Source organism: Zonotrichia leucophrys, chromosome 14 (genome assembly GCF_028769735.1).
Source record: "Zonotrichia leucophrys gambelii isolate GWCS_2022_RI chromosome 14, RI_Zleu_2.0, whole genome shotgun sequence".
NCBI lineage: Eukaryota > Metazoa > Chordata > Aves > Passeriformes > Passerellidae > Zonotrichia > Zonotrichia leucophrys.
Genome location: NC_088184.1, coordinates 316,018 through 343,342, shown reverse-complemented (window position 1 = coordinate 343,342; position 27,325 = coordinate 316,018). Strand labels below are relative to the sequence as shown.

Below are 27,325 nucleotides of genomic sequence, written 5' to 3'. Positions count from 1 at the left end.
CTACACAAGTAGAGATTAGAAAATCTCCTTAATATTAATTTCCTGTAGATTTTACAAAACTAAATACATTAGTATAGTAAATGGGCTCTGTTGCACTCCCCCTACAAGACAGGAACAGAGCAATCCTCATCCTAAGAAGCACCAGGAAACTCAGGTCAGAACTTCACCAGAAACCAATTTGTAGGTGAAAGGCTGCAGCTCGCCTAGTATGCATGGAATTATGTAGGGTATTATTTACCTGAGATGCAAACAATTTTGGATTGAAATCAAGTTTTAGAATTTAGAGCCTGCACTCTTGGCATTTGCAGCACACAGGCACTTGTTGATGGTGCAAGATGACCATTTTGCTCCCTTAGGTATTCCTGCAAGGAAGTGGGATGCTTCTGCCAAAGCCAGTATGAAGTGTCCTGTCATATGGCCTAAATAAATCTCACACACACACCCCTCTTGTACTTGCAATAAACACAGTGACCAGATAAAGCAGAGTTTTTTCCACATCCCTTTTTCAATTGCATTACCTGGTAATTCCTGTTTCTTGTATACACTTGTACATCACATTCAGTTTACAATACCCATAAAAAGCCATCTCACTACAAATTCCACAATTCTGTCAAGTTCATCTGCATCAGAATTATCTTTATGCCATTTCTACACGTGATGCATCCCCTGCCATTGGAATAGCTCTACCCACCCCAGACTCAATTTGGTTAAATTTGATCCCTGTACAGTGTAAAGTCTGAATTTTTGGGAGGGAAAGAATTCTTAGAGATTACCTCACCTTTTTTGCGAAGTAATAATGTGGCACCTCTATGCCAAGAAGAAGCTGGTAGGATGAAGGCAATGCAAAGCTGTCCTGCAGCAAGAGGCCATGCTCTTCAGTGCTGAAGAATGATATAATCCAAACATCCATCTGGAAAGGGAAGCGAAGCACTATTTTATTTTTATGCTGCAATATCCTTCTTTTTGTTTTTATTTTCCATATTCACTTGGCAGAAGCTTCTCTTGACAACAGCATGACCTCTACATTCAGACACAGCTGCTGGGAGGGCAGAGCCACACTCTTCCTCCCTGCAGCAAGCAGCAGCACCTCACTCTGCATTCCAGACTGCTCCTCCTCTGCAACCAGCTTTACCCACCAGAAAGAGAAAAGCCCCTGGCACAGATGGCTGCTTCAGGCATCTCTCCCAGAGATCTGGCTCAGGGCAAAGAATCAGAATCACAGAATAAGAGAATCACAGAATGGGTTTGGTTGGAAGGGGCCTTAAAAACTATTTTTTTTAAAAAAACATTATATTATTCCCACTGTAAGTTTATCAGCTCACTGGCTGCTTTGAGTTCCCAGGAAATATGTCATCCATGCAAAAATAGTTCCTCTAACAGTTTAAGTATTGACCTGAGTCAAGTTAAAATAACATTTATTTCCAGCAGAAGTTAATCAGACTTGTCATTTACTAGGGCATAAGCAGACAGTAAAATGTTTTGTTGAATAAGGGGCAAAAAGTTGCATTCCTTTTATATCTTTTTTTTCAACTTTACTTAGAAGCCAAGCATTTTTAAGTTTTTTACTTGAGTAATACTAGGTTCAATTGTTCTTCTCTTTGCTAGAAGACTCTAGCCAGGCCTTTTGAAACATCCCTATTCCTATCCCATTTCTTGTTTTTACTTTGGTCTTTTCATGATTCTTCATGGTTGATTTTAACCAACAAAAGACAAAAAGAGCTTTCTATATCTAATTTTATAAGATTAGTTAAAATAAGGCACAAATAAAAAAACTTGAGGTTAAAATGGATGTGTCAAATCAATGCAATGTTTATGCAGGATAGGCAGTCCTGTACAAACAAAGTGGTAAGGAACACTACAAGTAGAAGAGCAGGAGAAGAAAGGAAGAAATATTTGTATGATGAAAGAAATCTTTCATCAGATAATTGTTGATGAATAAAAATGAAATTTTTTTTCTAATGTAAAAAAGACCATAACAGATAATTTGGGAAGTCCATAAAAATGCACAATATCTCTCCAGAAAAGCAGAAGATGGGAGGGACTGGGTAGAAGAGCATATTTCTCTGTTCACCTTAACAGTAGTGCCCCTGTTATTCTATCAAGTTAATTCTTGCTGTTTAAGTGTACTCAAGATCAGCAACTTTTTAAGTTACAAACTTCTAGATTATCCATCCACCCAATAATGTCACCTGAAAAACTGCAGTCCAGACAGAAGCTGGCATTATGGTCATTCCCAAAATTCTATCACAGCTAAAGAAATCCCTCGTTTATTCTTCTTCACTGTATGCAAGCTTGGCCCAAGCCAGAGAGCTGCCATAGAGGGACTGCCCAAAGCACCGACAGCAAACACAGGGGTCACTACTCATTTCTGCATGTAGTAATATGTACTACCCACTCCTACATCTTTAATGAAGCACAAAGGATTTACTACTTGGACAGGGAGAACTCCACATAAAACAAGATAAAACTAATAAAAAAGACCATACTGTGCCCTCAGCCTGGATTTTCTTTTGGTCTGGAGGTTGGAGGCCTGTTTCAGGAATTACTTCACATACAAAAAGTCTTGGTTCACTCTGGTCCCAGAAATGGCAAGCAGGGATGTGACTGTGCAACTCTGGATACTCCACTACAAACCTACCAAGAGACAAAAAAAAAAAAATTGAAAGGGAGACAAAGTAATTCCAGCACAGTCATTGCATGAGTGTAAATAAAGCCAAGGGATCATTCTCAGTTATTTCTAGTCTGTATTAGAACATTAACCAGATACATTTCCCTGACTCCTAACATTTTACACATGGCAAGGACACTTCTAGTTTGGTTTGTTACACTGAGAGTGGTGACAGGACATAAAGCATTTCTGTAGAAAAAAAGTTGGTACCACCTATAAAAACAGGTACTCAAAATCTGCCTGCCCTGGTATTGCAGCTCCTACAGAAACCCCTGAACATCTACCTCAGTGCCTGCTGCTGTAACACAGGGGTTACCTCAGCTCTGTCTTCAAACCATGGAATCACTAAGATTGGAAGAGCCATCTAAAATCACCAAGCCCAACCACGCACCCAGCACCACCACCACACTGACCCTAAACCATGTCCCAGAGTGCCACATTCATACACTTTCTGAACACTTCCCAGGAAGGAAGTGTTCCCACCATTGCCATGGCCAGCCTGTTCCAGTGCCTGACAATTCCACCTGAAGAAATTTTCCCTAATACCCAATCTAAATCTTTACTGGCACAACTTGAGGCCGTTTCTTCTCATCCTATCGATTGTTACCTGGGAGAAGAGCTCAACCACACCTGGCATGTCAAGAATTCTAAGGCACTGTGGAACAGCACAAGGACTTCCCCTGCAGCCTTGGTGTCCTGGGTTGACTATATGATGCTTTTATCCCCAATTGTCTTGTTCTGCTTATGCTGAATAGTAAGTTTTGCACCTTTAAGACTTGTTGCAGAGAGTGAAGGGGGGAGAGAAGAAGCAGCAGTTTGTTTTCAGACACTGCACTCACTCCTCCACATTCCTGCTCCTGGACTGTGTTGTCTGTGGATGAACAGACAGCAGGACAGAGCTGTCCTTTGCTTTTAGTTAGTTTTAGCTAGCTGAGGCAAAGAAGTTCCCTGGACTGTGTTTTTTTTTCTTTTTTTCCTTTTCTTTGGACCTGTTCAAACCTGCTCTGGACTGAACACCCAGCAGAGCACCAGCAGCTGCACATGTGGCCCACTGGGCCGGGCCTGGCCCGCGACATTTCCAGCACCAGAGGGACTGATCAGAGCCTGAGTGAGCTCAGCTGCAACCCAGGGAGGGGACTTTCTCAGTTTGACATCTCTTTTGGAACAACAAAGGGTTTTATGGTGTAATATTGCTTAGGTTTTATTGTTTAATAAACAGGTTTTTCCACTTTTCTCCAAGGAGGTATTTTCTCCCAAACCGGTGGGGGAGAAGGGCCAGTTGAATCTGCTTTTCTAGAGGAGACCCTTTGGGGGTTCTCTCCCAAATTTGCCCTGAACCAGAACACTTGGGAAAGCCAGTCTCTGTCAGCAGTTAAAATAGTATCATCTTACTGCCTCCTTTGGCCATTTCAATACTACTTCAGTGCCAGCTATGTCAAGACTCCAGACATACTCCAGAATGACACTATTCTAGCAATGGCTTAGTATTCACTCTCCTGAAACAGTGTCAAATTATTTAAAGGAAAACCAAAGACACCATTTAAGTATTTCCTCACTTGCTGTCACCACTGCAAGGTGGAAGTTGTGAGGAGGATTGGAGTAGGGCTAGAGGGCAAATTGAAAGAGACATTCAAAGAGGTGCAGAAATGGCCTAAGTCCTCTCCCTGCCATGGAATTCAAAATCAGTAAATTGCAAATAAAAAAAAGAATTTGTGTAAAAAAACCTGGGAGTGTTTAGATTTTGCCTCAGGAGGTGGGAAGAGAAGCAGAAGAGGTGTAGATTATTATCACTTTCTGCTGAGTTGATTCACTCTAATTTGAAGATGCTTCAAAAGGATGCACAGATAAATGGATTATTCACACAGACAGTATTTAACACGCAAACAGTAAAACAGCATTCCTGGCTTGGGTTGGCTTCTGTTGGGCTACACAAGATACTGCACGTGGAAACAACTTCCTCACTTAACTCTTGACAACACTACTCCATAACTAACCAGGACGTAAGGCCCCAGATTTGCATTGGCCTTAGTTTTTGATGAGCTGGGTAGTTTCTTCTGGCTTTCAGTGGTAAGGAGAGTAATTCCTTTTCTTTGCTTGTAATACCCATAGCTGATAGTAGCTAAAAAAGTAATCCACCTGTTCCAATGCTGGTTTTTCTTAAGAAAAATACAGTCAGAAAAATTATTGTAAAATCAAATGGGAATTTGTACTCTAATATTACACCATACTTTCACAAGCATTCGCACTTCACTGCATTGTGCTGCTAGGATTTCTAATGCACTTCCTACAGCACAGTTTGCATGGACAGAAAGGCATCAGCTCTAAACAGACATGTCATGAGTTTTTACCCACACAAACTCAATTTTTACTATATTTTAAAAATACCTTTATTCCTAGAAGGACCTTCAGAATGTCCTCTTCTCAGTTCCCTATTATGTAAAGTCTTCAAGGAAGGGTAGCTTTCCAAGATTTTTTTTAAATTTAAAGATCTGGATCCTGAGTCCAATCATGTAATACCTCTGTATAAAACCCCCAACACCAAATCATCCTTTCCTCAGAGATCTCTAGCTTGATATGGCTTCCAAAGTGCTAGTAGCTCTCCCTGAATTTCTCTTCTATGAATTTGTCCAGTATCTCCATAAGCACTTCCTTCATCTTCTCTACTGACTTTGCAAGGAGTTCCTTGGCTCAGCTGCATGTTGGCTGAAGATCTACCCACTGCTTATTTTGAGCTTGCTTTCAGGGTGTGTTGATATGGCATAGCCTGGTGATTGGCTGCAGGGGAGGGCATGCACCTCAGGGACAGCTTCTGTGAGAAGCTGCTAGAAGCTTCCACCATGTCTGACAGAGCCAATCTCTGATGGCTCTGAAGATGGACATGCTGCTGACCCAGTTAGAGAGGTTGGTAATGCCTCTGTGATAACGTGTTTAAGGACAGAATCAGAACAGAGCACATACAGTTTTCGCCCTGGAGTGGGGAGGCGCCAGGGTGGCCACCAGGCTGGCACAGCCCAAGGCGAGCCTTGCCTGCCTGGCCACCCCTGCCCAGCAGCACCACAGGCAGAAAGGCAGGGGCAGCTTCCCCCTCCTGGTGCCCTACGTGAAGAGAGGTGTTCAATAGCACCAGCACCATGGGAAAAGAGCTGTTTCAAGGGCCTATTTTACTTCTCATGATCCTCCTCTGACTCTGTTAATAATAAATATACTTTATACCTTTAAATTTAAACCCATTTTGCACTTAGAGTGTTCTTCTCCCAGTCCTTATCTCAACTCATGAACCCTCTGTTAATTCCTTTTTTTTCGTCCCTCCTCTCTGCCCAACTTGAAAGACAAGGGTAAGCGAACGGCTGCCGTGGGTGCCTCACGTTTGGCCAATGTCAAACCATGGCATTCCCTAGCTCAGATTATTGGAATAGATAGAGATGCAGCTTGATGGACATACAATTCAGTGTTAATTAGTTCTTTATAAATAAATAATTAAATCCATACAAACTCCTTCCCAAGACGGAGGAATGTCAGAATCAGGGTGTGCTTGTGTCAACATGGCAGATTTCTGTCTTAAATCCACCATTAATGCTTCTTGAAGCAAAAGCTCCTTACTTGCCAATGCTTTGTCCAGCAGAAAGGCTCTCTCTACCATCTCCCCGTTCAGCCTTGAAATCAAAGAGCGTAACTTGGTCCATTTCAACATCAAAGAAACAGATCTTGGAATCAATGTTCCCATCCACCTACAAGAAAGGAAAACAAAGGGTGCTGGAGCATGCAGTCAAAAAGAAGAATTAGGTAAGTTTATCCCATATGCTTCATGCCCTCAGCTTTCTTTCTTAGTAATCACACGGAGGTCATTCTTAGTAAGAAATACCAGAAAATTTCTGGTTCTTTTTCTATTCCAACAAGCCAGCCTTGGATTTCTTTTAAAATGCTACAAAGCAGCTTTTGTAAATAAAATATTCCTTTTCTGAATTCCAACACAGAACAAAGTCTTAAGAGATCTTAAATAACGCTGGGACATGACACTTCATTATATGACTCAATTCACTGCCTGGACCAGGTTAGTTTATTTCTGAGAAGTGATTCTTGCGTCCTCAGTAATCTTCACCCACACCAGCCTATGAACCAATGGAAAAGTCCCAAATGCTGAGTGAAGAGCTGTGCCTCACCCTGCTGACAAGGATGCTGACTTTGCTGCCATTAGCATTGCACTTCACAGACAAAATGTCTCCATGGCCAGGAAGCAGCTTGGATAAACTCTTGCTGTTGCAGTGCACTTTTGCCTCTCTGTGGGAAGGAATAAACTTCAATTACATGGTGGCAAGCGACTGGCAATTTAGCAAATTATGGGTAAGACTTTTAAAAACAAACTATTTTGACTATATGACACAACTGCCTCAGACTCCCACTTCCTCTCCAGAGGATTGCTGCCACTGCCTTTCTTTCAGGACTAAGTTAACAGACACTCTTTCCTCAATGAATCAGCAAGAATAAATGTCAGTGTTTCTACAGGATTCCCAAAACATGGCCATACAGCAAGAACATCTGAAGATAATTCTCAATTCAGAGGCCTAATTTTCCTGCAGAAATAAGCTGAACAGTACCATGAATTTGGAATAGAGTCCATTCACATAAAAGTTCTGTGTATGGAAAGCACAGAGTGCAGCAGAAGTAAAGAAATGTCATTAGCAGGGCACATTTATATATTTTATTATCTCAAAAGGACTTTATTGCTGTTATAGATACAAACCCAGAAATCAGTCAGCAACAAAGAGGACAAATCTCATGAAATGAAAGAATGCAGCAAAAAGTGACAGTAGTTTGAAGTGACAGCAATTTAGAGCTATAATACAATCTCATGAAAAAAACATGCTTGATTCTATAAAAATAACATTTGTTCTCAGCCAATTACAGTGCCCTGAAATTAAAGTCTCATAATTTGAGGAAGGGTATTTTCATACCAAGTGCAAAAATTTATCATAGCATGCATAAGTAAATCTATTTTTTCTCACTGTCAATCCAATATTTATGCTAGTTACAACCTGCTCGATTCTAATAACCTTCAAACTGTCCCAGGTGGAATGTGTGTGATCTCAACCCAAGTAGTTTCCAGATGGCAACTAACTAGATTTTAGCATTCCTCTGGTGACAGCATGCAAAGAAGAACAGAATCTGTTTCACTCTTCAGGTTTTTAAGCTTTTTAAAATTATGTTTGTCATCAACAGCTACATTTTCAAAATGAACGTCATGGCAGTATCTTTTCCATGTTCGTCAATATGAGAGTACAGCAACCTTTGAACAAAGTCAGGTAAACTCCTTAAACTAAACAGGAGAAAGAACAGTGTCTCCACAGTTTGAGGTTCACTTTCTCCATAGATTCATTGCAACAAGTTTCCTGATTTATGAGGAAATACAAGACCTGGCTTTATTTCAGCTCTTTTGAGATTCAATTCTTGTTCAAGATACCAAAATAAATGGGACATCCTTAGCTCGATCATCCATAAATTCTCCACACACTTTAAAATGCACTCAAATATCCCTCATGGTATCCTCTTTTTAAAATAATAATCATCATCCTCATCAATCCATGACTTGCCTAATAATTTCATGGTTCCTCCCTTGCTTTGGAAATATGCCATCAGTTCACAAAGCTGCATGTATTGTCTCAAGATTCAAAGGGACTGCTGCTTTTCATCAAATCAAAAACAGCTAAAGATTCCCCACAAAATACACACTTAACTACAAACAGATTATTTTTAAAGCCTTATTAATACCTGCGTGAGAGATCAAAGATTTTCAAGTGAGCCAGATCAGTTCCCACAGCCAGGAAATTCCCACAGACATCCAGGAGGCACGGATTCCCCTCTGCCTCAGAGAACACGAGCAGCTGTTTAACTGTGCCCTGGCAAGAAATGTGTAACACCAGGTTTGTGTGGCCACGGCCTCACTAGAAGGGACTTATTTTGTCACCAAGCTGAGTCACAAATTGCTGAACTTCTCTGTTAGATTAATCACTCCAAGCAAATTGGAGAAACATACCCACACAAATTCAATCTGGGTCTCAGGTATGTACATAACCTCAAAAAAAGTCTAAATTTAAAGGCATCCTTCTGCAATAATTTCCTCTTTAGTAACACAACCTTTACCAAGTGAAAGACATACAGAAATACCAAGTCCCTGAAGGTCCTTAAATATATAGCTGTAAAAACCAATACATTATATTTATGTGATGAATCACACCCATTCTAAAATATAATATTTGCTTCCTAAATAAAATTATGTATCACAGAACTCTGATAATTAGATTGCTCTTTTTGGTTCTCATAGACTAGCAGAGGCTGCAAAGGTTCACACAAAATGTGCAAGTGATATTTTTCATTATCTTGTGAGAATATTCGGTACTATCATCTTCCTGGAAGTATATATGTATCTCAACCAGCATGCAATTTAGATTGTCTTAATGTCTATAAATACTTATTAGTTACACTGCAGTAGTGTTCAGAGTGGCAGACTTTTTAAAGAACACAAAATGTCAAAGATCTTTCTGCTGAAATACTCAAAATATATTTTGAGTATTGTATTATGACAAGGAAGAGTTAATAGACTTAGGAAGATCATGCATATTACTTTTAAGCTCTAACACCAATCTTTGAAAACAACAAGGTCTTTTTATCCCTTCATGGCTTTCTCAGTCCTTACCTGCCAGGTGCGGACCTGGATCCGATATGGCTCCACTGTGTACAGATTTTCTCCATGAACACACAGAACAGGAGAGTCACAAAGGAAAGAGCCTGAAACAATGACAACAAAGCCATCATTACAATAAATATGTTCTGTAAAAAGAAAAAACAAGTAACTTATAGCACACAATTTCCACTATCTTGCACCAAATCTCTTTTTCAATCTGTCAGTCACTATTGAATCCCAGCTACTTGGTGTTTTAGCCTTCTTCCATACTGCCACTACATTTAAAAGCTGGGGTTCCCATTTTAAACAGGTGTTGGTACACTCTGTCCATGGAAACAAGTGAGAAAGGAAGGGCAAGGAGTTGATACAGGGAGTGAAAGAAAGAAAGAAAAAAAAAGTGCAGTGTGAGGTTCTGGTAAGAGAATTCACTTTTTCCTTCAGTGAACTGCTACTGAAGAGGGATAACAGAATCTCTGCCAGAACACTGGCTCTGCAACAACTTCAGAAGCGGTGTAGACTGTTAGGGCCTTGGTGGTAATAAAGCAATGATTCAGCATGGAAAAGTTATAAAATATATCAGTAAATATAGACAAGCAGAAAACACTTAATGATTCTTAAAAGACAAATCTCAAGATTTAGGATGGAATTGATGGAATTCTACACCACTTATTTCTCGAGGCAGAAATATTTAGGGAGAATTAATCATTTAAAAACCTAGTTTACTCTACTTGGCACTGTACAGGGCAATTTACGGGATAACTTCTCTTGAGAGCTGGGACAAGAAGCCTCTTTCCCAGATCCTTTGATTACACTTTCTCTCAAGCAAGATGGAAAAGCGTTCAATAGTCATTGCCATGTCTTATCTGTAAAAGCAACAGGAACGACAGCTACAAAAGCAGGAAAAAATTGGTCTTCTTGATCAAATCAATGGTTAACTTAAAAAATAGAAAAAGAAGTTGTTCTAGCCTCACATTTTGTGCAAGGCCCTCTATAATGTAATTTGGCTACATCATATAAAAGTTTTCTCTAGCCCTGAGGGTTTTTCCAGTCTAGGAGGTGTCCCGGCCCATGACAGGGGGGTTGGAACAAGATGTGCTTTAAAGTCCCTTCCAACCCCAAACCATTCTTTGATTCTATGCTTACAGTGCATCAGCTACCATGAATGAATGTATAACTTTGGAAGAAAAGAAGCATTCAGACTCTGACCAATGTTTTAAGTCCTACCTGCACTTCTGAAGGTATCTCCTGAGCACTCAAAGACAGCCACTTGCTTCCCATTCCAGAATACTACAACATCCTAAAACAAACAAACAAAACACCAAAGAAATATATACTTTTAGTTCCTTTGGAAGCATGCAGGAATTCATGCAGTAACATGGCAAGAACTCCCCTACAATAGCCACCAGTTACTAGTTCCTTTGGACATTGGGTTGGAAGGCTTTTAGCAGCCCAGAGGTTCTCTGGGTTCTGTGAGCAGCCTAGAGCATTTCTGAGTCCCTGTTCTATCTTAGAAAAAAACAGCTCCACTGCAGCACCATTGCTACTGTTACAACAATACCTTCATAACACACTATGTTGAATATTAAAAAAAAAGACTTATCTTAAAGACTTAGGAAGTTTGGTCTTGATAAACCTCACCAGGCAACTGATTAGGCACATAAAAAACAACAACAAAAAAACCCCAAACGGATTAACCTGAGTAGCAAAGACTCCACTAGCATTCATGTCAACACGAAGGCTGTGAGTGGTTCCTGTGCTGAAGATCGTGACATTGAAGAGGTTGGGAGACACCTGTACCACGGCCACCTGCTGATGAAAGTGTGCCAACATGGCCTGCTCACTGAGGATCACCACAGAGCTGATGTTGTTCACTGCCAGCAGGTTTTTTCGGGACCCCCACTGTATATAATGGGAAAAGAAAAACCACACAATTTTATCTCTAGTCTTGAATTGTCACAGCAGTGTCACAAGAGAAGTAACATGGGAAAGGACAGAATAAATATTTTCATATATATGCAAAGTCCTACTATCTAAATACAAACTATAGGGAATGACTGGGAAATATGACAGATTCAAATTATTATGCTTGTTATCCAGTGTACTGGTTTAAAAGACATGTGTCTGCCAAGGAAGGCAGGAACCTTCCTGGAATAGAAAGATGGCACCCTCCCTCCAAATTATTATAACTTCACAAATACAGGGCTTCCAGGAAAAAATATATGGGAAAAGGAATTCCTTTACTATAAAATATATATATATAAAACAGAACAAACAAAAAACAACAAAGAAAAAACCTGTAAGTTTTCCCACCACAGTCAAGCAATTTCCCCTTGGCTGCAGTTATGACCCCAACCAGCGGGGGGCGCCATGGGGCAAGGCAGAGGGTCTGCAGTGGCTGCCCCAGGGCTCCAGGGGATGCTCTGATGGGAGCCCTGAGCCTCCCCAGGGTAAACGGCAGCCTCAGGAAGACAACAAATGGGACGCAATTCCTTTGAGAAAACCTAACCCCCAACATTATCCACCCCAAATTTTTTTCCCATACCAACATGTTACATTGAACTTACACTTTTTAACTATAGACATTCATGCATTATCCTGATTATATACATATATACATGCAGATATGGATACAGGTACAACATCAGACAGTTCACCCCAAAACAAGGTGCCTTTGAGGTATATGTTATGTTTCTGCACCACCTACTGAGTGCAACCACATCCCTGAGCAAAGACAACCTGACAAATGTCTTTATCTTTCCTGGAGGCAGAATTCGTCCAAATAAGTCTTTCCTAACATACTTCTCATATGTACCACTAGAATCTTATTGCCCTCTGCGGTACACAGGGGTTCAGATGGGGCAGGGCCAGCTCGCTTAGTGGAACGTCTGAGTTAACTAACCCTGTAGCCTTCGCTCAGTGCAGATCCCACTGCTTGAAGGTTCCACCTCATGTTGTCTTCAATGCTGTTTTTAGCAGTCCATTGCAGTGCTCAATTTCCCCAGGAGGCGCTGCATGGTAAGGAATGTGGTATGCCCACTAAATACCATGTTCTCTAGCCCAGGTGTTTAATAAAATGTTCTTGAAATGAGTCCAATTGTCTGACTCAATCCTCTCAGAGGTACCATGCCTCCAAAGGACCTGCTTTTCAAGGCCCAGGATGGTGTTTCAGGCAGTAGTGTGAGGCACAGGGTAGGTTTCCAACCATCCAGTGGTGCCTGCTACAGTTGTGAGCATGTAGCTCTTGCCCTGGCAGGTTTGAGGCAGTGTGATGTAATCGTTCTGCCTCCCCATACTTATACTGGATCACCACCTACCATACCATAGGGGCTTCACCTGCTTGGCCTGTTTGATGGCAGTGCACATTCCACTACCATGGATTACCTGGGAGATGCTGTCCACAGTTACATCCATCTCTCAGTCTCATGCCCCTTATAGGTGGCACCTCTGCCCTGACAGCCTGAGGCATCGTGGTCCATCCAGCTAGGAACAGCTCTCCTTTGAGTTGCGAGTCCAAATCCATCTGTGACACCTCAATTTCTGCAGCCTGATCCACCTGTTCATTTTCCACCTCATTAGCCTGACACTTGGAGACATGGGCATCCACATGACACACTTTCACAGGTAGCTTCTCCACTCAAATGGCAATGTCTTGCCATTCTTCAGCAAGGCCCAACTGGTTTTCCTCTACACTGCCAGTTGATCTTTTTCCAGCTGTCCAGCCACCCCCATGGAGCATATGTCAATCCCCAAAAGTCAGTATAACAGTAATTCTTTGGCCACTTCTCTCATTCAGCAATGTCCAGGGCCAAGTGGACGCCTTTGAGCTGCACAAACTGGCTTGACCTACCTTCTCCTTTGGTACCTTCTGTAACTTATCACATGGGGCTCCATTTTCAGTTCATTCCTACAATGTGACAGGAATCATTACTGAAAAGAGTGTAGCTTGTTTCTTAGTTGGCAGTTGATTGTATGGTGGAGTTTCCTCAGCTTATATCACCTATTTCTGCTCTTCATCTCTCAGAACAAAATCCTCACCTTGAGGCCAATTCATAATTATTTCCAAGATCCCAGGGTGATCTGGGTTTCCAATACAGGCATGCTGTATAAGCAAGGCAATCGACTTCACGTAGCATTAGTGGCGTGACGGGTAGAGGGAACCTTTCATTTTAACATCCACCAGTCAGCGCTGGCAGTCAGGGTACCAGGAGAAGTTGTGCCTCTGTGCCAATCACCTCTGAGGCAGTCTGAACTCCTTCACAGGCTAACAGGATCTCCTCTCTTGGGGTGTAGTTGGCTTTGAACCCCCTGTAACTTTGGCTTCAGAATCCCAGTGGCTGGCCCAGAGTCTCCCCAGGCACCTTCTGCCAAAGGCTGCAGGACAAGCCATTGTATCCAGCTGCAGGGTGGAGCACGTTCTTCACCTCTGGTCCCGTCCTGACCGGGCCAAGGGCACTGCATGAGCAATCTCCTGCTTGATCTGGGCAAAAGCTTGCTGCTGTTCAGGGCCCCAGTGGAAACTGTTCTTCTTGCGGGTTACCAGGTAAAGAGGGCTCACAAACTGACTGTACCCCAGGATGCAAACTCTGCAGGAACTTATGCCACCTAGGAAAGCTTGTGTTTCCTTCTTGCTGCTCAGTGGAGACACTGCTGTGATCTTGTTGATGACCTCGGTGAGTATCGCGCCATCCGTCTTGTCACTTCATCCCTAGGAACTGGATCTCTCGAGCAGGTCCTTTGACCTTAGTCTTTTGGATGACAAAATCAGCTTTCAAGAGAATCTGGATGATCTTTTCTCCTTTCTCAAAGAATTCTGCTGCCTTGTTCCCACACAATGATGTCATCAATGTATTGCAGATGTTCAGAAGTCTCATCCTTCTCCAGAGCAGCCTGAATCAGTCCATGGCAGATGGTGGGGCTGTGCTTCCACCCCTGGGGCAGTTGGTTCCAGGTGTACTGCACACCCCTCCATGTGAAGACAAACTGAGGCCTGCCCTCTGCTGCCAGAGGAATGAAGAAAAACACATTAGCCATGTCTATAGTGGCGTACCACTTTGCTGCCTTGGAGTCCAGCTCATACTGGAGCTCCAGCATGACCAGCACAGCAACACTCAGTGATGGTGTAACTTCATTCAAGCCACAATAGTCCACTATCAATCTCCATTCCCCATCAGACTTCCACACAGGCCCAAGGGAGCCAAAGGGCAAGTGAGCCTTGCTGAACACTCCTTGGCTCTCCAGCTCATGGACCATCTTGTGAATGGGTATCATGGCATCTTGATTTTTTGATACTGCCGGTGATGCACTGCGGAGGTGGCAATTGGTACTTGCTTTCCTACCTTCAAAAGTCCTAACCACAGAAGAATTTTCTGAGTCCAGGCAAGGTGTTTAGCTGCTTAGCTCTTTCTGTTTCCACAGCAGCAATTCCAAAAGCCCATCAATGTCCTCTTGGGTCTTTAAAGTATCCGTTCTTAATGTAGTCAATGCCCAGAATACGTGGGGTATCTGGGTCAGTTACAATGGGGTGCTTCTTCCCAGTCAAGCTCACTTCAGCTTCCAACAACCTCAGGTCTTGAGAACCCCCTGTAACATCAGAAATGGAGACAGTTTCTGACCCCACACATCCTGGTGGCATTAACATACATTGAGCACCAGTGTCAACTAAAGTCTTGTACTCTTGTGGGTTTCGCGTGCCAGGCCATCATGTCCACATAGTCCAGTAGACATGGTGGTCCCCTGGTGCCCCTACCTGGCTAGAGGCAGGACCCCTCCAATACCAGTTCTTGTGAATACATATGGGAGGTACCTTCCAGCAGGTCAGATACTTGCCCATGGGAAACTGGCACCGCACTCACTCTCATTCACTTCCCTTTTCCTTTCTCCTTCAGTTCTTGTATTCAGGGTGCCAGGACACAGGTAGGTTTCCTGTACCACCATCTCATGTCTTCTTCATGGTAGGAAATATCTTAAGTCAGTTTGTGAAGCATACCCGCTCTCTCTGTCTGCAGGGCATCTGACTGTGACTTCAAGGACTGATTTGCACTGGTGCTACAGGTAAACAACTCTCCCTGAATTTCTTAATATCATCCTTGAGACTCTCAACCAATGTCTCTACAGCAGAGATGTGGGTCTGCATCAGGCCTTGAACCCTACTCTCATAGTTCCTAAGTTTGCTTTCTATAGAGCCCATTGTCTCTTGATTGCCCCTGAGATGCATGTTTGCCATTAAACTGGAGTATTCAGATGGACCCTGATGTGCCAGACTCCACCACATTTGCACCTGACCTCGTTAGGGTCATTATCACGTTGTCCATCCCTCCCAAGAAGTATCTCCAACACTGCCATTTCTCTCAGGCATTGGATCCTTCCTCCATGGTCTTGCATGGCTTTTTATGATGGCGCTCCTGTAGTCTGGCCCCGTAAACAAACCTCTCTTACATTTGCTAGAAGCCACTCCCAGAAAGAAAGGCGTCCTGACTCCCTCACGAACGCCTGCTCAATGGCCACACCCTTGGCCAAGGGTCCCAAGTCTTGTTTTGGCACCATCAAGTTGCATGCCTGTATGTGTAAAGTCCCAAACTTGAATCAACCAAGCCAAAAAAGCCTCACCCCCTAAACACGCAATGTCTTTTCACAGACTGCAGAGACTGTCAAGCAACAGGGACTCAGCGATGATCTCAGGCTCCTCTGCTGGCTTTGAGGGCCCTGGTTCTGCATCATCATGAGCTGGGCACACCTAATGGGTTTATCCTTCCTCACTGCAAAGGGCCGACTGCTGCTGCTGGCTGTGGCTGCCCCTGTGGTTTAGCCGGAACCTGGACATTTGTAACATTTGTTTGTTTCACTACTGTGCTATCCACCTTTCCCTCTGACTGCAGTAGTTTTGCTGGACAGTGTCCCTGACCTCTGTGGCAGGTTTTGAGGCAGCTACACAAGGTAACCTCACTCTGTCTCTGAATGGTGAATGGACGTCACTGAATAAAAACATTAAAAAAAATATCTTTAACTTCTAAGGGAAATTTAACTCTTCAGCAGCTGTTGTTGTAGGCCCAAAGAAGTGGGTGAAGGGTTGGGAGAAAACTCCCTCCTGTGTTGCTTCCTCTCAGTAGGTAGCATTATTAAGGAAACCCCAAAGATACAGACCTCATGTGTGATCGTTATATAGCCTTGTGCCCACATTTCAGATGAAGTTTACGAGCACTGAATTCCTCACCTTATTGAGCCATTCTACAAACAGGGTAACAGCCTAAGTTATAGGACCCATGTTTGAATAAATGACCTGCAAACAGGAAAAACATAGCCATGATCACATGCCAACCAAACCAGGGTAGGCTAGACCACACAGTGCTGCCCAACAAGGTTTCTACATCCAATACACAAATAGGTTACTCAAGAATTAGTACTCTCTTTTCACCCTTTCCTCTCAATGCCCTTGAGCCCCACACTGGTCACCAATTAACATCCTGGTTTAAAAGATATGTTTGCCAAGGAAGGCAGGAACCTTCCTGGAATGGAAAGCTGGCCCCCTCCCTCCAAATTATTACAACTTCAAAAATACAGAGCTTCCAAGAAAAAAAATGGGAAAAGGAATAACAGTTCTTTACTAGGAAAAAAAAAACCCAAAAAACAGAACAAACAAAAAACAATTAAAAAGCCCAATGACCGATTTCCCCTTTGCTGTAGTTACAGGGGCTGCAGGGGATGTGCTATTTCTGGACAGTGCTCCATATCCTGTTACCTGGAAAAGGCTTGAATGGGAAAGCTGACACAATCACCTGTGGCTATTAGGAGATGTACGAGGTACTTACAGCACACTTTATTTCCTATATCCTGGATCTTTTAGTTACTGAAGCTTGTTAATAAAACGCTCAGATTCTCCATTTTCACAGCACTTCTGTTTTAACTTTGTAAGTAGGATGGTGTTACAGACCCTCACTCTATACCAACACAGAGCAAGGAAATACCATTGCTTTTATAATACATTCCACTCTTATGAGAAAACAGAATAATAACAAATATAAAATTACTTTCTCTTGAAAGTCACCAGATATATTTGAATTTCTTTCCTCGTAAAAATAATGGGGATTGTTCTCACATATGAAGCACAGCAACAGAATGATGTAAAGTATAACAGAAACACTCAAAAATTGAAAAAACCTAATAATATGGTATAAAACCCAACAACCAAAGATGCTGGAGAACCTAAAGCACAAGCTTTGCCTTTTTAGCAGAATGCTGGTGGCAAAAAAAAAAGCTGTGCATTAATATAAAACTTTTTAAATTTAAATTTATGATTGTTACACTGAGCACTTCTCTTCTGAGCATATCAAAATGCTATTAGGCATAGAATGACAATGTTTAACCTCATTGTGATAAAATATTCCAAATAAATAAAAATGCTGCATCCCGACATTTAACAGACAATATGTTAAAATATATAGTATTCCTTTCTAGGTGGCACATCTCACCAAAGAATATTTGGTTGTAAATATATATTTTTATTTTCACAACTACCAGTGAGATGAAACTTTACACTGAAAAAGTGACAATAGAAAAAAACCATTAACTAATAAAATCATTCATTTAGTCAGATTTTCTTGTCTTCTTAATAAATTTAAGTAAAATTGACATTCCTGATAATCCTTTTTTTCCCAGAAAATAATTTCAGGGAGCTGAATCCAAAGGTTTTGCCAGCGAGCAATATGATGGAGGGACTAGCTACAAACAGGGAGTATTCTGCCCATCCAATTTTAAAAGTTACTTGATTCTCAGGGGTTTTCCTCCTACTTCTGGAACACATACCCATATGATAGAGATCATGTTCACTGGTTTCACAAAGATGGTCATTTCATCTAAGGTTTGTGAAGTACACTTACATTCAAGGAGGCTCTTTCCTTTTTTACCTTTATCTGAGTGACATTTCCTTCAAGTTCTGTAGATGCTTGGAACTTCCACTTCTCCTTGCCTTCAGAAGCCCGTGTGCTCTGACAAGATCCTGCTGCTTTCTTCCACATTGCTACTCTCCCCTTGCTAGTTCCAGCTGCCAAGATACCTGCCATTCACAAACATTTCAGGCATTTCATCTTGGGCTTCAGAAAAACAAACCCACATTACACAATGTAACAGGCAGCAAGCTCTGGTTCTTGGGTACTGAGAAGCCACTTCCTAGCAGCAGCATTTGTCTCCTCACTGCAAACCAACATCCTAGTCCTGCACTGGAGAACTTTTCTGAAGAAACAATGGGAGAAGTTCCACATGGTAAGGTGCATCTTCTAAGCTACCAGATGAAGTGATTTTTTAAATGCATCAGACAATTACTTCATTTTAACATTTTCTTAAAATATAGAACTATTGAATATCCAGAGCTGGAAGAGTCCCCAAGGGTCATCCAATCCAGCTCCTGGCCCTGCACAGGAGAGTCCCAGCAATCCCAATATGTGCCTGAGAGTGCTGTCCAGAAGCTTCCTTTACCTCTGGCAGCCTTGGGGTTGCCCCCACTTCCTGCTCAGTGCCTGACCACCCTCTGGGCGGAGAAACTTTTGATATGCAGTGTAACCCTCCCCTGGCTGGACACAGCTACGGCTGTTCCCTTGGGTCCTGTCACTGCTCACAAAAAGCAGAGGTCAGATCCGGCCCTCATGAGGAAGCTCATGCATGCACCCCCCAGTCTCAGCCATTCCTCCCATGGCTTGTGTTTATTTTTAAATAGCTAGTTTTGTAGTCACTTTGGGCAACCAACCACTGAAAAGCACTGCAGCGGGTATCAGCTGTGCCTATGCTAGCAAACAAGGTGGTGCCCAGGAGCAGGTCTGTAAAAAGGAGCTGTTGTAAGGACCAGGCACACACACAATACATGTCACTAAGCTCTATTCTGCATTAGCTGTAGTGCAGCCTTGTAGACTGAATGCCCAAAACATGCTGGAGTTCATTAGGGACACTCCAGGGGTACTGGTGTCAAAGGGAATCCAGCTCATATGCCACAAGACAGCTCCACAGTGAGTCCAAGAGTATTGAATTATTTCCCTGCACCTTTCAAGGCATATTTCCGATCCAAACTAAAATCTTCAATATCACATACTACCACTGAGATCCTCAGTGACAAGGCAAACATACTGAAATTATTACAGGGCATGGAAGGCTGAGGTTTGACAAGGTTTGGCACCAGAGATCACAGCTACCACGTTATTTCTCACCTTTAGCACTGCAGTAAGAGACACAGTTAATACATTCTCCCCCCTCAAAGCCAAATTGCACATCTAGGGAGAGCACATAGTTCTCGTCTTGATCCAAATCCCAGAACCTAAGGCACACAAAACAAGAGTGTTAAAAATGCTTTTCATTCCAAGTGTCTTGCCAAACCCAGTCAACAGGATGCTGTACATGGCATTAACTTACTATTTCCACAATACCTAGATCATTTAATTTTTAAAATTAAATTGTCAGAAGCTGCCTGGGGAGTCTGAATTCCTTAACAATCTCCTCCTCTTCCTTTGAGTTTTTAATCTGCAGCATGTTTTGGGATATTCTCCTAGGAAGAAAGAAGTCAGAAGCAAGTGCAGCTTTAAAAAAAATTAAAGAAGTGAGGGCCAGTTGCAATTTTTTTCCTCCCTAATTATGCTTCTCCTCTATTTTAAGAATATTCCTGTGTTAGTCAGTAGTCCTTTGGATTCCAGATTTATTTTTTACAACTAAATACTGCCATGAAGCTATTCCTTCTTGATACTTGGTCTTTATTGCATTCTCACAAAATGAACAAAAGATTCTGTCTGACAGTAGCAGACAGAGGCTCAATAAAGGGAAATACTGATATTAATGGAACACTCCCATCCTCCCAAAGGTTAGAGGAACAGGTAGAGCAGGTCATAGTAAAGACAAGGTATATAACATTGCAAAAAAGGTAAAACTACAGAACACAGTAACATAACAGCATGGCAAAGCAACATACTTTGAAGGATTAGGGAAATAAGTAATTTAAATACTTGTCTTATATTACAGTAAAATAAATGTCCTGAAAAGTAAGCAATTTCTTTCTGGTTGCTGATGCCATGAGTATCCTAAGGATCAGAAAGTAACATAGGCAAGAATGGCAAAGGGGCTGCATTTTCATGCAAAACCCCCAACTGGATTTATTTTCAGAATAAACCAGTAACAGCACTCAAGGAAGGAACAGAATAGGTAGCACTGCCTGACAAAATAAAATACCTAGAGAGAAAGCAAGCCATACCAAATTAGTTTCTGTCCTTGAGAAAAAAAAAAATAATTTAATTTCTCTACTTATTTTTACAAACAAAATTAGGAAATGTTGGGATTTTTTCATTATTGGTAAAAAACCCCCAACCAACATGTCAGCAAAATACTCAGTTCATTGCAGACTGTACCTTTTAGCTGGCCCTTCTCAGGGGCAGCCAGATCAACTTTGATTCTTACCTGATGACTGTCTCACCTAGTGCTGTAACAACCAGGCTATGGTCTACTAGAATCATGTCTGCAGAATGGGCAGTCTTCCCACTCAACTTCACCTGTTAACCATTAGCAAATAAATACATTTACAGAAGGTCAGAGGAGCACACTGAAGGACACTGAGCATCTGAACTGCACAGTTTGGCTAAACAGTAAAAATATGAAAATAACTAGACCTATCTGTCAATGCAGACATATTCAGACAGTGAATTCAGATGATTCTGACAATGATCACCATAAAATACATCAAGAGTGCAATGTATAAATTTAACAGAAGAAATCCTGGAGTGGGTTAATTAAGTAGATAAGGAGCAGTATTTTACTCTTGCACTAGAACTTCTCTTAGAATTTAATAAAGATTGCTTTAAAATGTGAAGTTCCAGATCTTACTTCTAGTCAAACATAAGTAATGATCAATAAGAAGTGGACACTGCTGTAATACACGTGTCCAGTGTTTTTCTGCCGTGGATAAAAAGAAAAAAACATCTCAGAAAAGTGAAGGTTTGGGGTCTACCGACAAGCAGCATTTTGTAATAGCACAGGGCAAGGTGTGAGACATTTTCTCTTTAATTTCCTCTTTTAATTTCTGGAGATCCTCTGTCAGTCTTTCCACTGAGGACACATGGGCCCATAATGGGCTGGAGATAGTTTCTTCATATATCTGAGGTTTGGTAACCAAATAGTCCACGTTTTGTTCTCCTTCTTTCCATTACATCACTCCCAATGAGTAGGCATATGACATCAGCACACTCAGCAAGAACTTCTGCTGTATGTTTTGCAAACACTGGATATTGTCTGGATTAGTAAGGAATTGCTCATTATTTAAAAATATTATCTCCAGCACAGCTAATTCTCTCAGGCACCAGATACCTTGCTCCATAGTGTTCCACTTGTCTCAGTGCACTAAAAGGTCATCTTTCCAAGGAAACCTTTCCCTCACATTTGACAGGAGTTGCGTCCAGAGGCTGAGAGTTTCTGGTCCTTTCCCAATCCTGTGGTCAATACTTGCATGCCAGGACATGGATCCCAGTTGCAAAGTGTCACTACCATCTAATTTCATATCATGGGCCATGACAGCCCAGTATCAGAGCAACCAGGTCACCAGGGGCTCACCTGACTGGAGCGAGAAATCGTTTTGCATGTCTTGCAGCTCACTCAGGGATAGGGTTTGGGTGATTATCTCTGGCCCTGTCTCTTCCTCCTGTTGTGAAGGCCCTGCTTCCTTTTCATCACTCACTACATGAACTGATTTGGTCTTGGATTTCTTCTTCTGAATACAGGCAACTGCTCTTAGCACAGATTGCTCTTGTGGGTAAGCTGCAGTTTGAATGGCCATAATGCCTGCTGCTTTGCTTTCCTCCTCCTCCCTCTGAGGGTGCTGCATAAAAACAGTGTCCAATAAACAGTAGCCACTGTCCAGCACATCCCATAACTTTGCACCTCTCTGGAACTGCCACAGCAATTCTCTTTCAAACACTTTATCAGGGCCCTGTAGTTGTTCAGGGGTGAACTTCCAAACCAGGAGTAGAGTACTCTTTCAAAAGCTGGCCCATTTTCTCCTACATGCCACACCACTAATGACTATCCATCCCAGGACATCTTTATGGACAACTTCCCTAGAAATCTCTGTCCTAAATCTTAACATGGTGTACACTGGACAGAGGAAACCTATCAGACATATCAATGAGGGCATGCTTCCCAGGTCACAGTGAAACAGATCACTGTGGTGGATACACAGCGCATACACGGGAGCATATGCAGGGTTAGGTATCATACCCACATGAACAGACCAAGCAACACTAGAACCAGGGAGCTCTCTACCTAAAACACAAACACTTAGATCAAAGTTATCTCAATCCTCTTGAGCCTTAACTTGGGCACCAATTAAATGTGGTGGCTTAACACCAGCAAAAAATTAAATGCCAAATAAGCCATGGCCCTTCTCCTGCCCCTTCCAGTAAGGGAGGGAGACGTGCAGAGAGTACGGATTGGGATAATTTACTGAGAGCAAAAAGCAGTGGAATAAGAAACATCAATATGAATTTAAAAAAATATCCAAAACCAGAAAGTGCTTCAGCCACAAAAAATTAATTTTATGTGGTTGCTGAGACCAAAACCAAAATGGTGGATGGTCCCCATAGGTTGCGTTCACTCGACTTCCCCAGGCTCCCACGTGCTGTCGCAAACAAAGGCAGTACGGCAAGAGGCTTCCCGCCCCTCCCAGACCAAGACAACAAAAAACAACAGCAAACAGACCCTCCCCAAAACTGGGTCATCCAAGATGGATGCCCTGCTAGGCTCAGTTCCACACAAGTGCCTGCACCATTGCTTCTACTGCTCTGCCATACTGGGTGTTGATCCTACAGGTTGCTGCCACTTCCCTGAAGTTCTGCTGCACTCCTTTTGGCCTGGCTTAGCTGGAATGGGCTTGGCTGGACTGGGCTCGGCTGGGCTCCCTTGGGCTGGACTGGGGCCTTCCCTGCCCCCTGCCCACGGTCTCCCCATTAGTGCTGCCATTCAACATACATCAGTTCTGTGTTCTGTTGCTTTCCTTTCAGCACCATATCCCATAGTGTCTCAGGGAAAACAGAAGAGGGTGGATGGCAGGGGCAGAAGACAGTCTGCAGGGCTGATGCTGACAACCTCCCCATGAGAGAGAGCAAGGCAGAATGGTGCCCACTTAATGGGGTGTGTGTGTTTTCTCCACGAAAACAGTGATGATATAGGTGGTATAGAATAACTTAGCTGCACCTACATGGTGCTAAGCACCACCCACCTCTGCAACCAGGACAACTGGAATTTCCAATTTTTCTGTAATTCACTAAGAAACTGAAAGTAAGTGTAAAAGAATTAAGATAGGGTCAAAATGAAAAGAACTATGAAAAAACTGGAAGAAAAGATGAAAACCATCTTTCCAAGTTCAGTACCACATCATTCTATTCCACTTTTAGATAAGCTATTTGCTTCCTCATCAACATATTATCTGAGAAACAAATATGAGAGTTGATTCATTTGAAAGCAAAATAGTGATAATCAAAAAACGAAACAAACTTATAAAGAATAAATATTGCAACTTTATCCTGTAGTATGACTCTTACCTTCATGAGCTCTTCTGCTTCTCCCTCGGGAGAAACTGCATGTAAAGACAACTGCAGAGTCTCTGTTATTACAAGTAAAACATCTCTTTCCTCTAGCAACAGGAGCTTTCGGACCAGACTGTCCGTAGACAATATCTGCCTTGTCTTCCCTTTCTCATTCACATAGTGCACAGAACCTGAAGGACAAATAAATCAGGTGCAGATTTTAGTTGACATCTTTTAGCTACAAAAGCCAAAGCTGATGCTCTCTACCTTAATAAAACATTCCTCAAGTGCTGAAAATGTAAAAATAACAAAAATTCTTTCATTTTCTAGTTCCTCTCAGGATAGACAGTACAATAGCTGACCAGAGCAATAAACCAAAGCATATTTTTCCCCATTTAGAAGATCCAAAGGGGAATACTTTAAATAATTTTAAACTGCAAATAAACTTTCTGTATGAATGATAGCATCTGAAACCTTCAGTCTTAGAAAAAAAAACTGTGAAAGAAGAATGGCAGCTAAGAATTGGTTCAATTTACAGCAGAGTTGAGATGATGGAAAAGTGCAGACCTGAAGTTCTTCATTGGTTAGGAAACACTGCACCACACACCAAATTCAGCTTCAATCCATAATCTGACTGGCAAATGGGACGGTGTTTTTCTAAAAACACTGACATCGGTAACTAATGCACCCATCAACATTTTAAAAGCCATTATAATGTCATTAAGTTGTACTACTCTATAATCATACAATCACAGAATCATTTAGGGTGGAAAAGACCTCCAAAATCATCAAGTCCAACTTTTGACCAAGTAGCACCACACCCAATAACCATACAGTGAAGTGCCATATCTAGTCATTTTTGAACACTTCCTGGGATGATCACTCCACCACTGCCCAGGGCAGCCCATTCCCATGCCTAACAACCCTTCCTGCAAAGAAATTCCCTCCACCAGTCTGCCCTCCCCTGGCACAACTTGAAGCTGTTTCCCCTTGTCCTGTTCCTTGCTCCCTAGGAGCAGAGCCCAAATCCCCACCTGCCTGAACATCAGGGAGTTGTGCAGAGCCAGAAGGTCCTCCCTGAGCTTCCTTTTCTCCAAGCTGAGCCCCCCAGCTCTCTCAGCTGCTCCTCATCAGACTTGTGCTCCAGACGCTATTCCAGCTCTGTTCCCTTCTCAGGACACACTCTAGCCCCTTAAGGTCTTTCTTGTCATGAGAGGCCCAGAATCCAGGTGCCCCAGCAGCATCCAGCACAGGGGGTGCTCTCTGTGCTGGGCCTGTGGCTACTCTATGGCCCATCCAAGTCCTGTCCCACTGCTTTATTTTCTCCCTGCAATAGATATCCTCATCTTCTTAAATCACAACACATTTTGGTTTTGAAGGGACTTTAAAAATGAATCTCTTTTTAATCCTCTTGCCACGGGCAGGGACACCTCCCACTAGTCCAGGTTGCTCCAAGCCTCATCCAGCCTGGCCTTGAATGCTTCCAGGGATCCAGGGGCAGCCACAGCTTCTCTGGGCACCCTGTGCCAGGGCCTCAGCACTCTCACAGGGAACAATTCCTTCCCAATATCCCATCTAACCATGTCCTCTGGGAGTGGGAAGCCGTTTCCTTGTTTTGTCCCTGCAAGCCCTCCAAAGTCCCTCTCCAGCTCTCTCAGAGTCCCCTTAAGCACTGCAAGGGGCTCTGAGCTCTCCCTGAAGCCTTCTCTTCTCCAGGTTCTCCCAGCCTAACTCTAGAGCAGAGGGGCTCCAGTCCATGAAGTATCTACATGGCCTCCTCCATACTCATTCCAACAGCTCCACGTCACCCCTGTGCTGATAACCCCAGAGCTGGAGGCAACTCTGCAGGTGGGGTCTCACCTGAGTGGGGCTGAGGTGCAAAATCCCCCCCTCCCCTGCTGCCCATACTGTGGGATCAGCCCAGCACACAGGGTATTTCTGGGAGCCAGCACACACAACTGGGGCATGTCCAGCTCTCACTCACCAGCACCTCCAAGTTCTTCTCAGGACATTTGGGAGTTAGAGCAGATCATTACTAGATTAAAAACTGAGTCCAAAATACATACACTCAAACCAACCCAAGCAATGAAGCTGCTCACAAGGAACAGTCAGACAGTATCATTTGATTGAAATTTGAGAAGTATGACAAGGAGGCTGTCTTGGGGTGACTTTATAATACTGTATCCCTTATCATCTACTTTATGCCCAGACACAGGTTCTGTAACTTTAAGCTAGGTCCGAGAGAGGGGGAGAAGCGGGGGAAATTCTTTCATCAGTTTGTGTTCAAACACAGACTCTCCCCCGCTCTTTCTCAGGAGAGAAGACAGTTGAATTCTTTTGCCGTTGAATTCTTTCTTTTGTAGCTAGCTTTTTAATGTTAGTTGAGTCAAGAAGTTTTTCCCGGGACTGTGGCTTCTTCTTCTGGAACTGTTCGGCTTTGCTCCAGCCCAAAACACCAGGCCATCATCGGGAGTCCCACGCCGCGGCCCAGAGGGGGGAGGCTGCAGGGACACCCGGCTCCAGACCTCGGGAGAAGCCAAGCAGGACTCTCAAATCCACCAGCTTTCTCCACAGCGAGAAGGTTTTCACATCTAATATTATTCATTCTTGCTCCCGTGCCGGCGTGCACTCTCTGTGTTAAATAAACAGGTTTTTTCCCTTTTCTCCAAGAAATTCCTTTCGTCTGATGGGAAGAGGCTGTGCCGCAAACCGGCCTGTTTTTCAGAGGAGATGCCCCTTTCAGGACGTTTCCTCCTGACTTGTCTCAACCCGAGGCAGAGGCCCAAGGCCAGGACAGCACCTGCAGGACACACAGCCTGTCCCTAGATGGGGCTCTGCACCATCACAACAGCAGCTTTGAAGGTGAGGACAGAATGGGCACAGCTTCCTAAAGCTTCTCTCCCTGTATCTTTATGAAGTACCTTGTGTCCATTTTCCATTTAAATGGTACCCTTCAAGTAAAGAGGCTTGTATTCACACATTAAAAGAAGGTACACTGCAAACCAACCACGCAGCTGGCCCATGCCCCTCCTGCAAGCCCTACTGGTGTAAACAAGGGGTGGCAATTTTGGTACAACACTGAATCAAATTGTAACGGACCTGCAGAACCAGCATAACTGAAACGTTTTCAGAACAGTTAACACTTGAATCAACAGGATGACTCGAATCACCTACCAGAAACACTGATTATGCAACTTCTCACACACATTTTGGCTCCAGTTCAGAGAGAGCAAATTACAGAGAGATGGCATCACAAAAAAATTTGGGGTGGGAAGAAAGTTAGCTTAGAGCAAACTAGTACCCAGAAGACTAAAAAGGATAGGAAAAGACAGGGAAGAGTAAAAGGCAAGGAAGAGGAAAATACGGAGAAGAAACACTATTAGGCAGCAAACTAAACAAAACAGATTCTCAGACTTTTTGTTAGTCCATAAGACTGAA

The 27,325-nt window shown here is 42.8% G+C and overlaps 1 protein-coding gene across 3 annotated transcripts in view; it reads right to left on the bottom strand.

Moving 5' to 3' along the window:
• Positions 1-27,325, bottom strand: part of IFT140 (intraflagellar transport 140) — an 83,880-nt gene that overhangs the window by 44,997 nt on the left and 11,558 nt on the right. For all 3 annotated transcript variants that reach the window (XM_064726092.1, XM_064726093.1, XM_064726094.1), the window contains 12 exons: positions 23,903-24,078; positions 20,772-20,863; positions 19,538-19,644; positions 18,248-18,396; positions 11,043-11,246; positions 10,572-10,644; positions 9,360-9,451; positions 8,435-8,562; positions 6,829-6,946; positions 6,269-6,396; positions 2,487-2,634; positions 779-910 (listed from right to left, as the gene is read on the bottom strand). In XM_064726092.1, coding sequence (XP_064582162.1) covers positions 779-910; positions 2,487-2,634; positions 6,269-6,396; positions 6,829-6,946; positions 8,435-8,562; positions 9,360-9,451; positions 10,572-10,644; positions 11,043-11,246; positions 18,248-18,396; positions 19,538-19,644; positions 20,772-20,863; positions 23,903-24,078 — 1,547 coding nt within the window. The remainder of the gene's footprint in view (positions 1-778; positions 911-2,486; positions 2,635-6,268; positions 6,397-6,828; positions 6,947-8,434; positions 8,563-9,359; positions 9,452-10,571; positions 10,645-11,042; positions 11,247-18,247; positions 18,397-19,537; positions 19,645-20,771; positions 20,864-23,902; positions 24,079-27,325) is intronic.